We start from the raw sequence: 14,643 nt of genomic DNA, 5'->3' as shown, positions 1-14,643 counted from the left end.
ATCCAAGTCACTGAGTGGTTGTGAGACTGCCGAGTATCAAGGTGCAGTAGCATATGGTGGGAGTCCCCCAAGTCTTCAGGCGAAGAGAGTTGCCGAATGAGGTGTCTAGCTAGTAGTCAATGTCATGAGTAGGAAAACTTCACTTGTTTCTTTTCGAAGTGGTAACTCAGGGCTCTTTCTTCATATATTGTTTTTTTTTTTATGAAGATGTGTTAGGCCCAAAGAAGTGGAGGCCTAGGCCCTTTTTTCTTTTTTCTTTTTTTTTGTTTTTTTTTTTTGTTTTTTGTTTTTTGTTTGTTTGTTTTTTTTTTTTTTTTTTTTTTTTTTTGTCGACTGAGTGGGATGTTTTCAGCTGGATCCAAATAGGGGGATGTTTTCAGCCGAATCCAAGGAGGGGGGAAAGCATGACTCATCATCATTTGTCATGATGTTGTTCCCACACTTCATCATCATGTACTACTTTTCCTTTTCTTCTTTCATAATATGCCATCAATGTGTTTAATTTTCTTTTGCTTTGCCTTTCCTTTTTGGCTGGAAAGATTGCCATCTTTCCTCACAATCGGATTTGCTGCAGTCTTGTTGAAGGAAATGTGGGTGTTGGAGCTAGGTAAACCAAGGAGGGTGTCTACGTAGAGGGAGTGGTAGCTCTTCAATATAACACCATTTTCTGTGGCTCAAATCGCAAAACCATCTTCATGAAAGTTGTTCCTTAGCTCGTGAACTACAACATATCCGAATTGGAGATCCATCGGAGCAGTACAACTCCAGAAATTCAGGTATGATGAGTGATTGTTCGTCATTTGTATATCAACGCGTCAGACTTGTTGTGAGCTTCAAAAACTCCATTTTCTCTTGCTCAGATCAACATACTTTCTTCATCGAAGTTGTTCCTTAACTTGTGAACTACAACATATCCAAATTTGAGGTCCCTCGGAGCAGTATAACTCCAGAAATCCAGGTATGATGAGTGACTGTTTATCATTTGTCTGTCAACCCGTCAGATTTGTTGTGAGCTTTGAAACTCTATTTTCTCTTGCTAAGATCAGCATGCTTTCTTCATTGAAGTTGTTCCTCAGCTCGTGACCTACAACATATTCAAAATTGAGATCCCTCGGAGCTGTATAACTCAAGAAATTCAGGTATGATGAATGACTGGTTATTATTTTTCTGTCAACCCGTCAGATTTGTTGTGAGCTTCGAAACTCCATTTTCTATTGTTCAGATCGGCATGCTTTCTTCATTGAAGTTGTTCCTCATCGACTCTTTCATAACATATCAAAAATTCAGGATGAACTAACGGTTAAATATTTCCAGATCTTCGAAACATCACAACAGCTTCGAAATCTGCAAGAAGCCGACTATCATGTTTGTAGCTTCAACACTTTAATTTCCGTCGCTCAAACAGAAACGATTCCTTCTTGAAAGTTGTTCATCTGCTCAAGAACTAGAGGGTGTCCAAAATTCAGCTCCATTGGAGAAAAGCAGCAGCTGCAAAAATTTGATAGGGGAAAGGAGGCGAAGCTTTGTTGGATTTCTAGGCTGGGGAAGATTCCAGTTTTTGTAGCAACTTCAGTACTGGTGAATTGCTTGTATTTTTGTCCATAACTAAATTTTGGACTTTGAATTATTATTTGATCTATTATAATATGTTTGGGAACATATATAAGTGAATAAATAAGAAGGAAGATTTTGGGCCCTTGTGGGTGTAAAACAAAAAATGTTTATGTTTACCCAAGTGTTTTTGTACAAGTTCAAGGGCATCTTGGGTTTTGTGAACAAAATTTGTTTATTTGGAGCAAGGTTTTGTGTTGAAGCTTTGTAGGTGAAGCTTTGGTGTTGAAGCTTTCTAGGTGAAGCTTTGATGGTGAAACTTTGTAGATGAAGCTTTGTAGATGAAGCTTTCTAGGTGAAGCTTTGATGGTGAAGCTTTGATGGTGAAAGTATGTAGAGGGAGCTTTCTAGGTGAAGCTTTTTTAGGTGAAGCTTTGTAGGTGAAGCTTTTTTAAGTGAAGCTTTCTAGGTGAAGCTTTGATGGTGAAGCTTTGATGGTGAAAGTATGTAGAGGGAGCTTTCTAGGTGAAGCTTTTTTAGGTGAAGCTTTGTAGGTGAAGCTTTTTTAAGTGAAGCTTTTCGGGTGAAGTTTTTTGGGTGAAGCTTTTTTAAGTGAAGCTTTCTAGGTGAAGCTTTGATGGTGAAAGTATGTAGAGGGAGCTTTCTAGTTGAAGCTTTTTTAGGTGAAGCTTTGTAGGTGAAGCTTTTTTAAGTGAAGCTTTTCGGGTGAAGCTTTTTGGATGAAGCTGTTTTTTTTTTTTTTTTTTTTTTTTGGCGCTTGACACGGTCTTCATTTGCTTGTTTTGTAGTGACTGTGGAAGACGGATTGCTTTCTGATTGAGAAGGGTTCCGGCATCGCTTTGCACCATCTTCATGTGGGTAATATAGGAACTTCCTTATGCTTTGATCATGCATGTAGTGATAGAATTTGTTTCTTCTTATTGTAGATGTCAGAGCCTGGAAGTTCTAGTGATGAGGGCTCTTCTAGCTTTAGCTCTAAGTCTGAGTCTGCAATGTCGGAGTCTTCAGGGTCTTTGTTAGAGTCCGGTACTAGAGAAACATTGGATGATCTTCCCAACCGTCAAACTTTAGCTATTGCTAGTTCTTCCTCCATGGCGTTGGGTGAGGGGGTTGTTTTTGATGCCATACCCATAGTTCGCTCTGAGTTCACAGCAGACCATCTAAAGAATAACTTGTTAGATAATGAGAAGCAGGTTGAGGCGCTAAGGCAGTCATGTAATATCCCTCGTAGTGTAGGGATACGTTTGGTACATGATGAAGAATGGCCTTCTGAGCCTCCCCAGGGTCATGTTATGTTCTACACCCAGATATTACTGACTTTAGGGGTGAGACTACCTTTACATCCGTGGTTGCAAAAGATGTTATCTTTGATCGGATATGCACCTGGGCAACTCAATCCTGGTTTCTGGGATACTTTGATTGGATTTTATATCATTTGGATGGAGTGTGGGTTGTGTGAGCCTTCCTTCCATCAGTGGCGTTACTGTTACAAGATGCGCCCAGCAAAATCATGCACTGGTTATGCCGAGTGTGCATGTCGGAGTGAGAGAGAGCGTATTGTGTATGGTAAGAAAAAGGCATACTACACATGGAAAAACCGTTGGTGCTTTCTGTATAATGATAGGGAGTATGATAAGGGTGTCACGCCTGAGCGACGTGTGCTTACTCACTTCCAGACTGTAGGTTGTAACGTATCAACCGTTCGTACTATTTGCTATTTGTTGTGGTCTTTTCTTGCTTCTAACACTTTGCTTCATGTAGTGACGCGGGGCACCATCAAACTGTTTGGGCAGGAGCTATCTGACATAGAGAAGGTGTTGAGGGTGCCCAAAGAGGATAGACACTTAAGCAAGCTACGACCCTTATTTCGTCGGTACGGTTTCCAACCCTTAGTTTCCGAGAGCCAGGGACGATCGAGTAAGTTGTATCCTTCATGTAAACTTTGCTCTTTTCCTTACTTTATTTGGAAAGTTGTATTTCTTATTTTGATTTTCTTTATGCAGTGGAGAAGGTAAGCAAGAAAACAGGGACTAGCACCCATAAAAGGAAAGCACCAGTGTTAGTTCCTTCGGAAGACATCCTACCGCATAAGAAAATTCATAAGTTCCGAGGGGAACCATCCGTTAGACCTAAGTCCCAAGATGGGGTCCTTAAGGGGCCTGCCTTTAGGAAGACTGGAGTCGAGGCCGTTGAAAATGCTGCTGCCGTAGTTGCAGGAGAAGGGAGCCGACTGTTGCCTCCTCCTCTTACTATGGAGCACACTATCCAGGAAAGTGATCCTGGTTCCCGCCATGAGGGGAAAGGCAAGGAAAGAGCTGGCAGTGTCCCGTGGAAGGACTTGAGGGTTGCCACGCGGCCAAAGGATTTTGGGGATATCAACAATTGCTTGGCAGGGCGTCGATTCGCCTTCGATGAGCTCGGAGAGCCCTTAGCTAAGGATGAATCGGATTGCGACCGGATGTTGAAGCTGTCTTCATATGTGAGTGTTACTTTGTCATTTCCTTACTTTTTCCTCTTTATTATCATTATTTAGGTAGTGATGATCGTCTTGCCATGCAGGTCATGGCCGAGTATCACGACAGACTGCAAGAGGTTGAGCGGTACAAGGCAAAACTGAAGGAGAATAAGCAGCTTGTGGACGAGGCCCGAAGGAATAAGGGACTTTTGACTCAGGCTCTCCAACTGAAGGACGAAACCATGGAGAGCTTGAAAAGGCGAAATGGTGAGAACCTAAGGCTTAAGAAATTGTTTGAGGCAACTAAAAAACAGTTGGAGGTGGCTACCTTGGAGGTATCCAAGGTTAGGGGAGAATTGGATGGTGCCTTAGTTGAGATTTCTGAACTGGAGAAGAGCATTCCAACTGAAAGGGAGGCTGCTGTGCAAGAATACTTAAGTTCTTCGACCTTTCATCTTGCTATTAAACCCTACTGTGCTCAAGAAGCTCGCTTTGAAAAAAGGAAATGGATGGCCGTCCTTGATCGTTATGATGATGGGAGCATTCTTCGAAAATACCACGAAGATATAGATGAGCATCATCGAAAGGGCGAGACATTTGTCCTTGCTGTTGATCCTAGCAGCGAAGATGAGTCTGATAATGAAGGTAATGCTGATGCACAGACTCAGCATGGTGAAGAGGATCTTGGGGATGCAGAGGATGATGGTAGGACGCGGAGTGATACTGCCAGGGGTTCGGCTTCAGATGAGAATGAATAGCAGTGTCTTTACTATCTGCATGTATTCTGGATGTAGTAGTCTGATGTGTGTATAACATGTGCCCATGTTATAAGCTTGAGAGTTTTGGATTTTAGGTGTTTATGAGTGTTTGCACTATTATTAATGCATGTTTGGCTATGTATGAATAGATCTATTGTTTGGATATAAGCCATTGTTTGGTTGTTCCTTTCTTTGTATAGTCTTGTCGACACATACTTAGATTTTGTTTCGTGTTGGATATATCTGCTTTGAGGTTTCAACACTTGAGTGTTCCCTTGCTAGGAATGTAAAAGAGTGAGGGCTGAGTTGGCTAAATTACCTCTTTATTGAATTCATTGCCAAATGGCCTTCATTACAGAGGATGCCGAACGGCTATAGCTCAACACTTGTACATCGTGAGTCTATTTGTAGTAGTACTTCAAGTGATCAGCGTTCCATGGATGGCCAAGGGTCTTGCCATCGGAGCTTCTAAGTGTGTAAAAGCCAGGGCGACTGATGCCAATGACTTCATACGGTCCATCCCAGTTTGGACTAAGTGTGCCTTCACTCGGGACTCTGTCGCAGAGTAATCTTTTCTTTAAGACCCAGTCTCCTATTTTGAAAGAACGAGGCTTGACCCTAGAGTCATAATAGTTGGAGATGCGTTGCTTGTAGGCGACATTCCTCAAGTGAGCTTGGTTTCTGTGTTCCTCGACTAAATCCAAGTTGAGGGTGAGTTGTTTGTCATTTTCACTTTGAATGTAGTTCTGGACTCGGAATGTTGCTTGCTCGAGCTCAACAGGGACAACCGCCTCTGTGCCAAAGGCAAGTGAGAATGGAGTTTCTCCTGTTGAAGTCCGATATGAAGTGCGATATGACCAAAGAACTTGGGGTACAAATTCTGGCCAACAGCCTTTAGCTTTGTCCAAGCTGGTTTTCAAAGTGCGCTTGATTATTTTGTTGATGGCCTCAACTTGTCCATTAGACTGGGGATGAGCTGGAGAGGCAAAGCATAAGTTGATGTTGAACTTAGAGCAGAACAACCTGAACTTCTTGTTGTCAAACTGTCGCCCATTGTCAGTGACTATCGCATTGGGAATGCCGAATCTACAAAGGATGTTCTTCCACACGAAGTCTTCTATCTTTGCCTCAGTAATGGTTGCCAAGGGTTCTACTTCGGCCCACTTTGTGAAGTAGTCCACTGCAACGACTGCGTAACAGACTTTGCCCTTCCCTGCCGGCATTGGGCCGATCAAATCAAGTCCCCACTGGGCGAAGGGCCAAGGGCTGATCATAGGAGTAAGAGGCTCTGGAGGGGAATGAGGAATAGTTGCATATCGTTGACATTTGTCACATGAGCGGGATACTTTGATGGCATCCTGGTGGAGTGTTGGCCAGTAATATCCTTGGCGAAAAGTCTTGTGTGCTAGGGACCGAGATCCAGCATGATCTCCACAGACTCCCTCATGTATTTCCCGAAGGACGATTTCCGCCTCGGCAGGCGTAAGACACCTTAAGTATGGCAGGCTAAAACCTCGCTTATAGAGTTGATCATTGATGATCAGGTAGCGGGTAGACTTGTATCGAATTTGCTTAGCCTGGACTTTATCATTTGGGAGGGTGCCATGAGCAAGGAAATTATAGATCGGGGTGATCCAACTATCCCCCTGTTGTAAGTTGCATACTTCTGCGGCCATGGTGCTTGGTGTTGCCAACAGTTCGACATGAATTTTTCTTCCAATCTTGTCTTCCACAGCTGAGGCGAGGCGAGCCAGGGCGTCTGCATGACTGTTTGCCGCTCGAGGAACTTGGGTGATCTGGTAGTGGAAGTGCTTGACCAAAAGTTGTGTTTGCGCAAGATATGCTGCCATGGAGCTGTCCTTAGCATCAAAGTTGTTGGTAACCTGGTTGACCACTAATTGGGAGTCACTGAAAATATCAATTTGTTTAACCCCGAGGTGTTTGGCCAAACGTAATCCTGCTAGAAGGGCTTCATACTCGGCCTCATTGTTTGATGCCTTGAATTTGAAACGAAGAGCATACTCCATTGCTACTTTGTCGGGCATAGTCAAGACTAGTCCCGCTCCACAGCCCTGTCGGTTGGATGAGCCATCAACATACAGACTCCATGCTGAGGTCGTTGATTCTACTTTCTGAGCTTCCGATGGTAATGAAGCTACTGCTTCAGGTGTAGAAGCAATGTCAACAGGATATGTGAAGTCGGCGATGAAATCTGCTACTGCTTGACCTTTTTCGGCTGGTTTTGGTTGGTAGGAGATGTCAAACTCACCCAATGCTATCGCCCATTTGATCATTCGCCCAGACGTGTCAGGACTCTGGAGTATCTGTCGAAGAGGGTGATTGGTAAGCACGATGATGGCGTGTGCTTGGAAATAAGGGCGAAGTTTCCGAGCAGACATGACCAATGCTAGAGCTAATTTCTCAATGTTGGAGTATCGTGTCTCCGCATCTTGTAGGGCCTTGCTAGCGTAGTAGACGGGCCGTTCGACACCACTGTCCATTCGAATAAGAACAGAACTGACTGCTGAAGCCGAAACCGATAGATAGATGATGAGAGTGTCACCAACTTCTGGTTTGGAGAGCAGAGGGGCTTTACTCATGTACTCTTTGAGGTTCCTGAATGCCTTGGCACATTCCTCCGTCCATGTAATGTACTTCTTATTTCCCTTGAGTGCTTTGAAGAAAGGAGCACATCTGTCTGTGGCCTTAGAGATGAATCTGGTTAAGGCTGCCACCTTGCCAGTAAGGCTTTGGATGTCTTTTGAAGTTATTGGCTCTTTCATGTCGAGGATTGCTTTGATCTTTTCAGGGTTAGCTTCAATGCCTCGTTGGCTAATCATGAAGCCTAAGAATTTGCCAGAGCCCACGCCGAAGGCACATTTGTTGGGGTTCAACCTCATTCGATACCTCTTTAGAATGGTGAAAGTTTCAGATAGGTTGGTGATGTGTTGGTCAGCATGTTTGCTTTTGACTAGCATATCATCAACGTAAACTTCCATGTTCTTCCCAATTTGTTCGGCGAACATTGAATTGACCAGTCTCTGATAAGTTGCTCCTGCATTCTTTAGGCCGAAAGGCATGACTTTATAGCAATATAGTCCCCTGTCAGTAGTGAAGGCCGTGTGTTCTTGGTCTGAGGGGTTCATGAGGATTTGGTTGTATCCTGAATAAGCGTCCATAAAGCTCAAGAGCTCACACCCTGCCGTAGAGTCTATAAGCCTGTCAATAAGAGGAAGAGGGAAACTATCTTTCGGACACCCTTTGTTTAGGTCGGTGTAGTCAACACACATCCTCCACAAGACCTTTTGAAGCGAAAGACTTTCTTTGGTCGGATTTTTCCTAACAAGGACCACATTTGCTACCCATGTCGGGTAATTGACTTCGCGGACAAAGCATATGCCTTTGAGTTTTTCAACTTCTACTTTCATTGCCTCGTATCGTTTAGCGTCATAAGATCTTCGCTTCTGTCTCACCGGCTTGATCTTGGGGTCAATACTCAAACGATGACAGATGACATCGGGAGAGATGCCTGGCATGTCCTCGTATGACCAGGCGAAGACTTCAGTGTTCTCTTTCAAAAAAGATATCAATGCTAACCGAAGGGGTGGTGACAATGTGGTGCCAATATTCACCATGCGGTCTGGATGATCTCTTGAGATAGGTACCTTCTCCAACTCTTCAGCAGGTTGGGCTTGCTGGGTGAAAGAGTCATCTCGAGGATCATCGGGTTGATTGTTGCTATCAGGAAGATCCAAGGTCGCTTCATCTAGGCTGGTCTTTGTGACTTGGTCATGTACAGACAGGGTTTCCTTGGGTCCGGGCAAGTGTTGTTGCTTAACTGAAGTGTTGTAACATGATCGTGCACTAAGCTGATCTCCTCTGATGTAGCCGTTGCCATGGGGGGTTGGAAATTTCATCAACAGCATATGCGTGGATACCATAGCCTTGAGATCATTGATGCCTGTGCGCCCAAAGATGACATTGTATGCCGTTGGGCAGTCAACCACTAGGAAGTTAGTGGTAATGGTAGCCGTGTAAGGGCCTGTACCAATAGTAAAGGGTAAATGTATGCTTCCTAAGGGTTGCACGATATCACCGGAGAAGCTTATCAGAGGAGAAATCGAGCGATCGAGCAAGTGTTCAGCTACACTGAGTGCCCTGAAAGCTTCGGCAAACATGATATTGACCGAAGCCCCTGTGTCTACGAGGATTCGTCGAACATCAAAGTTGGCTATGTGAGCTTCCACGATCAATGGGTCGTTATGAGGGTAGATGATGCCTCTTTCTTCCTCAGGGTAGAAACATATCGGATCCCAGTTAGGTTTTTGATACTTCCCTCCCCTGATGTCTTCCACGTGAAACACTTGGTGACCAGGCCTCAGACTTCGTTCACTGTTTTTCATGGCCCTATTGGAAGATTCAGATATGGGTGTGCCGCCGCTTATGGAATATATGACATTCACCTGGTGTTGGTTACGGTTATCCCTTTGAGGGTGAAGAAGGAATTGATCAATTTTTCCTTCTCGTGCCAAAGCTTCAATACGATCACGGAGGATGATACATTTCTCGCTATCATGGCCGTTATGCTCATGGTAGCAACAAAACATGCCCGCGCTATTCGGGGGCGTGTAATCTGGGTGCCTCGGCTTTGGCTTTGGTATTAGGTGAGCTATGCTGGGGTAAATGGCCGCGCATGTGGCATTCAAGGGCGTGTATGTCTCATACCTTGGGGTAGGGGGTATCTTGACGCGAGTTTGACCCACTGCATTGACTGCCTGGGGGCGAGCGTTATTGTGACGATACCCTTGGTTATCGGGATAGTGTCCCTTACTCTTTTTACTGAAAGGAGAGTGGTGAGGATGGAAATCCTTCCTCTTGCCTTGAAATTGATATGTCTGTTGATTCGGTGAAGCATTATGCAAGGCATGGGGAGGTGCCACTGCTGTTTGGAAAGTCGAGGTCTTCTCATTTAGGTGAGTCTGGCTTCCACCTCCCACTTGTTGATAAAGGATGGTTGTAGGGGGTTTCTCCTGATATGTCTTTGCCTCGGCGGAGGCATGGTTATAAGCCTGCGCCATCACCTCAGAGTAAGTCTTCCAAGTATTGGCATTGATCATGTATTTAAAGAAACAATCACGTAGGCCTGCCGTGAAGGCTTTGTGGGCAGTCTTGTCGTCTGCCTCGGCACACCGGGAGTATTCATGGCTGAAGCGGCCAGCATACATACGTAATGACTCGTCCGGCTTCTGGCGGATAGTGTACAAGTCATCTGCAGAGTGCAAGCGATCGGTTTGGAAAATGTGTTGGGAAACAAATAGTTTCCTCAATTCCTCAAATGAGTCTACCGTCTCAGGTGTAAGACGACAATACCAATTTAGAGCTCCACTAGAGAGGGTGGAGGGGAAGAGAAGACATCGCTCTTCGTCGGTGTGCATCCGGTATGCCATGGTGGACTCAAAGAGGTTAAGGTGCTCAATCGGGTCCTTTTTTCCAGTATAAAGTTGCAAGCCAAGCTTTTGCTTTGTCTTTGCTTGAAGGGGGGTGTTGAGGATCCTCCTTGTAAGAGGGCCAGGCCTAGGTTGGTTCCAGTCAGGTATTTCAGCCTGACGTTCAGCCTTCAACTTGTTTACTTCCTCAAGAAGTTGTAGGACAAGGGGGTCCTGAGCGGAGTTATGTGTCACTGGAGCTTTCTTTCGTAAATCTCCATCTCCTATTGGAATTAGGAAGGTTTGATCAAGGGCATGTGATTTTTCCCTGGACTCGCTGTACTGGCTTCCAGGGTATGTCTGTCGGAACACCTCTGAGTCCCCTGTACCCTCATGTCTCTCTAGGACTTGTTGCCCCTTCCCCAAATTGGTGGCCGGCTTGGGCCGTGGTAGGGGACCGAGTCTCTCAGAAATCCTTAGGTCATTAATCTTTGAGCTTATATGGATGGAATTCTCTCGACGTTGCTTCAGGAAATCCCGACAATCGCGAAAGACGGCTGTCGATCCTTCTGCCCCTTCAGCAAAGAGGTGTCTCCCTCCACTTCTCATGGTTCGGGTCGAAGCAACTGGGTTAAGAGAAGCCTCATGTTGATTATCAAGTCGAGGGGTAATCTGTTCCCTATCAGGGATATCTATGTCGAATGCATGTGACCCTCCATGTTGGAGGGCACCCAGTTGATGGTTGACTTCCACGGGGGCAACAAGCTCGCGTGTCTGAGCTTGCCTAGCTTCGTGGAGTGTCTCGAAGAGCTTCTCATATTGCTCCTGGAGGACCTCATTCCTCATTGCTATCTTGTTGTTCTGAGCTTCCAACTCATCGACTTTAGCTTGAAGAAGAACTCGTTTTCCTTCCTTCTTTCGTTGTTTCGCACTATGTGCAAGGGGGGTGTCATTCTGTGTGCTGTGGCTTCCTTCGCTTCCCATGTTGGAGAGGGATGCCTGATCAAAAGAAAGTGTACGAATGATAGAAACCAGCTTGACACAGCTGAAGAGAGTAGGAATAAGTGTCGTTTCCCACAGACGGCGCCAAATGTTGATGCACAAAATCAGCGAAGACTTTGGTACAACAGAAAGTGTCAGGTTTTGTGACCTTCGCTTGGTTGCTTCGGTCACTAGTGAGGATAAGTACGTAAATGAATAGAGACAGAGAAGCAAACACAGGATGTACGTGGTTCACCCAGATTGGCTACGTCCACGGAGTAGAGGAGTTCTTATTAGTAGTGAAGGGCTTACACAAGTACAAAGGATCAAGCTCTCAATTTAGTGAGTTCTTGTGAATGATTTAACACAAATGGCATTAGGCAATATTGTAGGGGAATGACCCCTATTTATAGAAAAACTTGTAGCTTTGTCACATTGACATGTGTCATGTTATGATTGGTTCTTGATGTCGACACGTGCTGCGCTCTGATTGGCTTCTAATCTTGACACGTGTCGAGTAGTGATTGGCCTCCTGGTTGGAGGGGAACTCTTCTGGGTCCTTGACAGTATAGCGTTGGCCGGTGCTCGGTAGTTTCGGGATTGGTCAAGTATGGTACAAACATAACCCAAGTTCGTTATACAATGATCAAGTCGGCTCCATCACGCTTCAAGGTCTAAATGAAGGTGGCCGACCAACCAAAATCTTTATTCAGAAAGTTATCAATGTAAGTGCCGAAAACATTCAACAGGATTCAGCGCGACTTGGTTTGGCTGATCTCATTGATTTCTCCAATGAATAGCCACATTAATGACGACAAGCAAAAGACCACAATTTCATCTATAATGGAACATTTGCTAGCAAGTTGATACACAAATTCTCAAGACGCTCATTCTATAATCAACTTGATCGAGTTCCTCGCTGAAATGGATAATGGTGTTAATCTTTCTTTTGAAAATTTGAAAGCAGCACTGGCCGAACTTGAGCTTAATCGGCCTGAAGTCCAAGACTTATTAGAAGAAATAAATGTAGGCATGACCGATTATCCACGACCTCTTTTTATTAGCTCATTGTTACCTTGGCCCACAAAGGGCAAGCTTTGTAAATTACTTATTGAATTCAAAGATTGCTTTGCTTGGAGTTATCACAGATGCCTGTCCTAAATAGGTCTTTGGTTAAACATGAACTTAAAATAAATAAAAAAGGATTATAAGCTGTTTCGCCAACCTCCACGCTGATTCTTAACCGAAGTACAACTTGACATCAAAGATGAGATTGTTCGTCTACTGAAAGCCGACTTTATAATTTAGAAGGCTCAGTATGTAGAATGGCTTGCAAATATTGTGGCAACCATAAAAAAAGGGCATCCTTCAAATTTGTATTGGATTTCGCTATCTTAATTTGGCAACACCTAAAGATGAATATCTAGTGCCAATATAATTTACACTTAGTGGTTCTATTTCGAATTAAACATATTTTGCATATATGTTTGGAATTGAAATGATAAGTATACAAGGTATATCCATTCTTGATAAGTAAAAACATGTTCAAGTGGCGACAACACAAAATGACTCACTATGGATGGGTAGCTCTAATCACAACAATAATTAATACCTCAGTCATGAAAATCAAGAATCAAAAGCGTCATCAAATGATGCACGAGATGTTAGTAAAAGAAGAACAAAAGAAAACATACAACCCACAAGAGTGTCCTTAAGCCTATCTCCCAAAATTTCAAGCGTTTCCAACACTCATATAAACAACTAGCTAGCCAAGCACACACTGATGCAATGAGTCTCGGCAAAAAAGTTTCTCAAACAAAATTACTTTGGATAGAAAAAAAGTCCATCACATATGTTACAAACTCCAAGTGAGAAATCAAATGCACCCTGATACTCTCCATGTCATCAACAACATTGAAAAGCTTGAAGCATCAAACTTACATAAAAAAGAGTAATGTTATTCATACTATGTTTTTTATTTTCATACCACCTTAGGTGGCATTTGATGTGAACAATCACATTATTTGAATTAATCAAATTTTTAAATTTAGTTCATTATTTAATAAACTAATAATTATGTAGATTTTGTGGTTTAAAGTTTCAATGTATATTTCATGTATGTTTGTACAAGAGTGAGTCTAGGTATATATGAGAAGAGAAAGGGAAAAGAGATGGGAAAGATGGCTGCAGCAAACAGCCGACAAGAAAGAAGAAGGCGTGTTGCCTACCTAATCTAAACCTTACACAAAGACATTACCCTAATCAATCTCATCCCTTAAATCAAGGGAAAGGAGATTTACATACCCTTACCCTAAAGATTACAATGAGCCTTACCCTAGAGATTTACCCTAGGGGTTACCTTGGTAATAGACTCCATATGCAGCATCAATAGATGCAGCATCAGTAGATGCAGCATCACAACACTCCCCTTCAAGCTGGATCGAGGAGGTTAATCGAGCCAAGCTTGCCCAGAAAACGATGGAATAGAGCAGAGACCAGAGCCTTGGTAAAGAGATCTGCTAGTTGATCATGGCTTCGCATGAAGATTGTCAGGATGACTTGAGTTTGCACTTGCGCTCTAACAAAATGACAGTCCACTTCAATGTGTTTCGTTCTTTAATGGAACACAAGGTTAGCAGCAATGTGCATGGCTTCTTGATAAGTTCACATAAGAGACATGAGAGAAGTACTAGTAAACCCTAAGTCTAAAAGAAGCCCTTTAAGCCATATAAGTTCACATGCAGTGGCTGCCATGGCTCGATATTCAGCCTCTGTGCTAGAGCGAGCAATGACATGTTACTTCTTGCTCTTCCAAGTGACAAGATTTCCACCAAAAAACATGCAATAGCCCATGGTAGATTTCATATCAAGTGCATTCCCTGCCCAATCTGCATCAGTGTAGCCACTTATAGCAGTGGAATTGTTGTTACTTATGATGATTCCTTGTTCTATCGAACCCTTTAGATAATGCAAGACTCTCTTAACCATGATCAACTATAGGAAAATGCATAAATTGGCTTGCCAAGCTCACTGCATATGTGATATCAGGACGTGTGATGGTGAGATATATAAGTTTGTCTACCAATCGTTGATAGTAGGTCACATCATGCATGGCTTCTCCATTTGTGTTAAGCTTTAGTTTAGAGTCCACAGAAGTGATGGCAAGTTTGCAATCAAGCATTTTTGCTTCCTGAAGAAGATCCAATACATATTTTCGTTGATGTAGAAACAATCCATTTGAAGAGGTTGCCATTTCGATGCCCAAAAAATACTTCAGCTTTCCAAAGTCTTTGATAGAAAATGTTTGGTGTAGTGAGAGTTTTAGTGCCTCAATTTCAGCATCACTATCTCCTGTGATGATAAGATCATCCACATAGATAAGCACCACCAATTTCTCACTAGTGCTAGTTCTTATAAACAATGAAAAGTCAGCATTACTTCGTAGGAATCC

General features: G+C 43.5%; 1 protein-coding gene and 1 long non-coding RNA gene across 3 annotated transcripts; both read left to right on the top strand.

The window, feature by feature from the left end:
• The first annotated feature begins 500 nt into the window (after nucleotides 1-500).
• LOC126629817 (uncharacterized) lies at nucleotides 501-1,696 on the top strand. 2 transcript variants are annotated; one of them, XR_007625866.1, is made up of 4 exons: nucleotides 501-776; nucleotides 861-958; nucleotides 1,042-1,139; nucleotides 1,315-1,696. It is a non-coding gene; the product is annotated as an uncharacterized LOC126629817 (long non-coding RNA). The 2 variants fall into 2 exon arrangements; XR_007625867.1 differs by having other exon boundaries at nucleotides 501-958.
• Nucleotides 1,697-3,295: 1,599 nt separating this feature from the next.
• Nucleotides 3,296-5,140, top strand: LOC126629816 (uncharacterized). Its single transcript, XM_050299956.1, has 3 exons — nucleotides 3,296-3,489; nucleotides 3,576-4,051; nucleotides 4,132-5,140. Coding segments are annotated over exons 1-3 (1,131 nt in total). The 5' UTR covers nucleotides 3,296-3,488; the 3' UTR covers nucleotides 4,786-5,140.
• Nucleotides 5,141-14,643: the final 9,503 nt, after the last annotated feature.

Source organism: Malus sylvestris, chromosome 7, assembly GCF_916048215.2.
Source record: "Malus sylvestris chromosome 7, drMalSylv7.2, whole genome shotgun sequence".
Lineage (NCBI taxonomy): Eukaryota > Viridiplantae > Streptophyta > Magnoliopsida > Rosales > Rosaceae > Malus > Malus sylvestris.
This window is presented reverse-complemented; position numbering and strand designations above follow the sequence as displayed.

Excerpts from the sequence above, each read along its gene's own strand:
- LOC126629816 (XM_050299956.1), top strand. Across the intron at positions 4,052-4,131 it reads TGTTGAAGCTGTCTTCATAT|GTCATGGCCGAGTATCACGA; the intron begins GTGAGTGTTACT and ends CTTGCCATGCAG.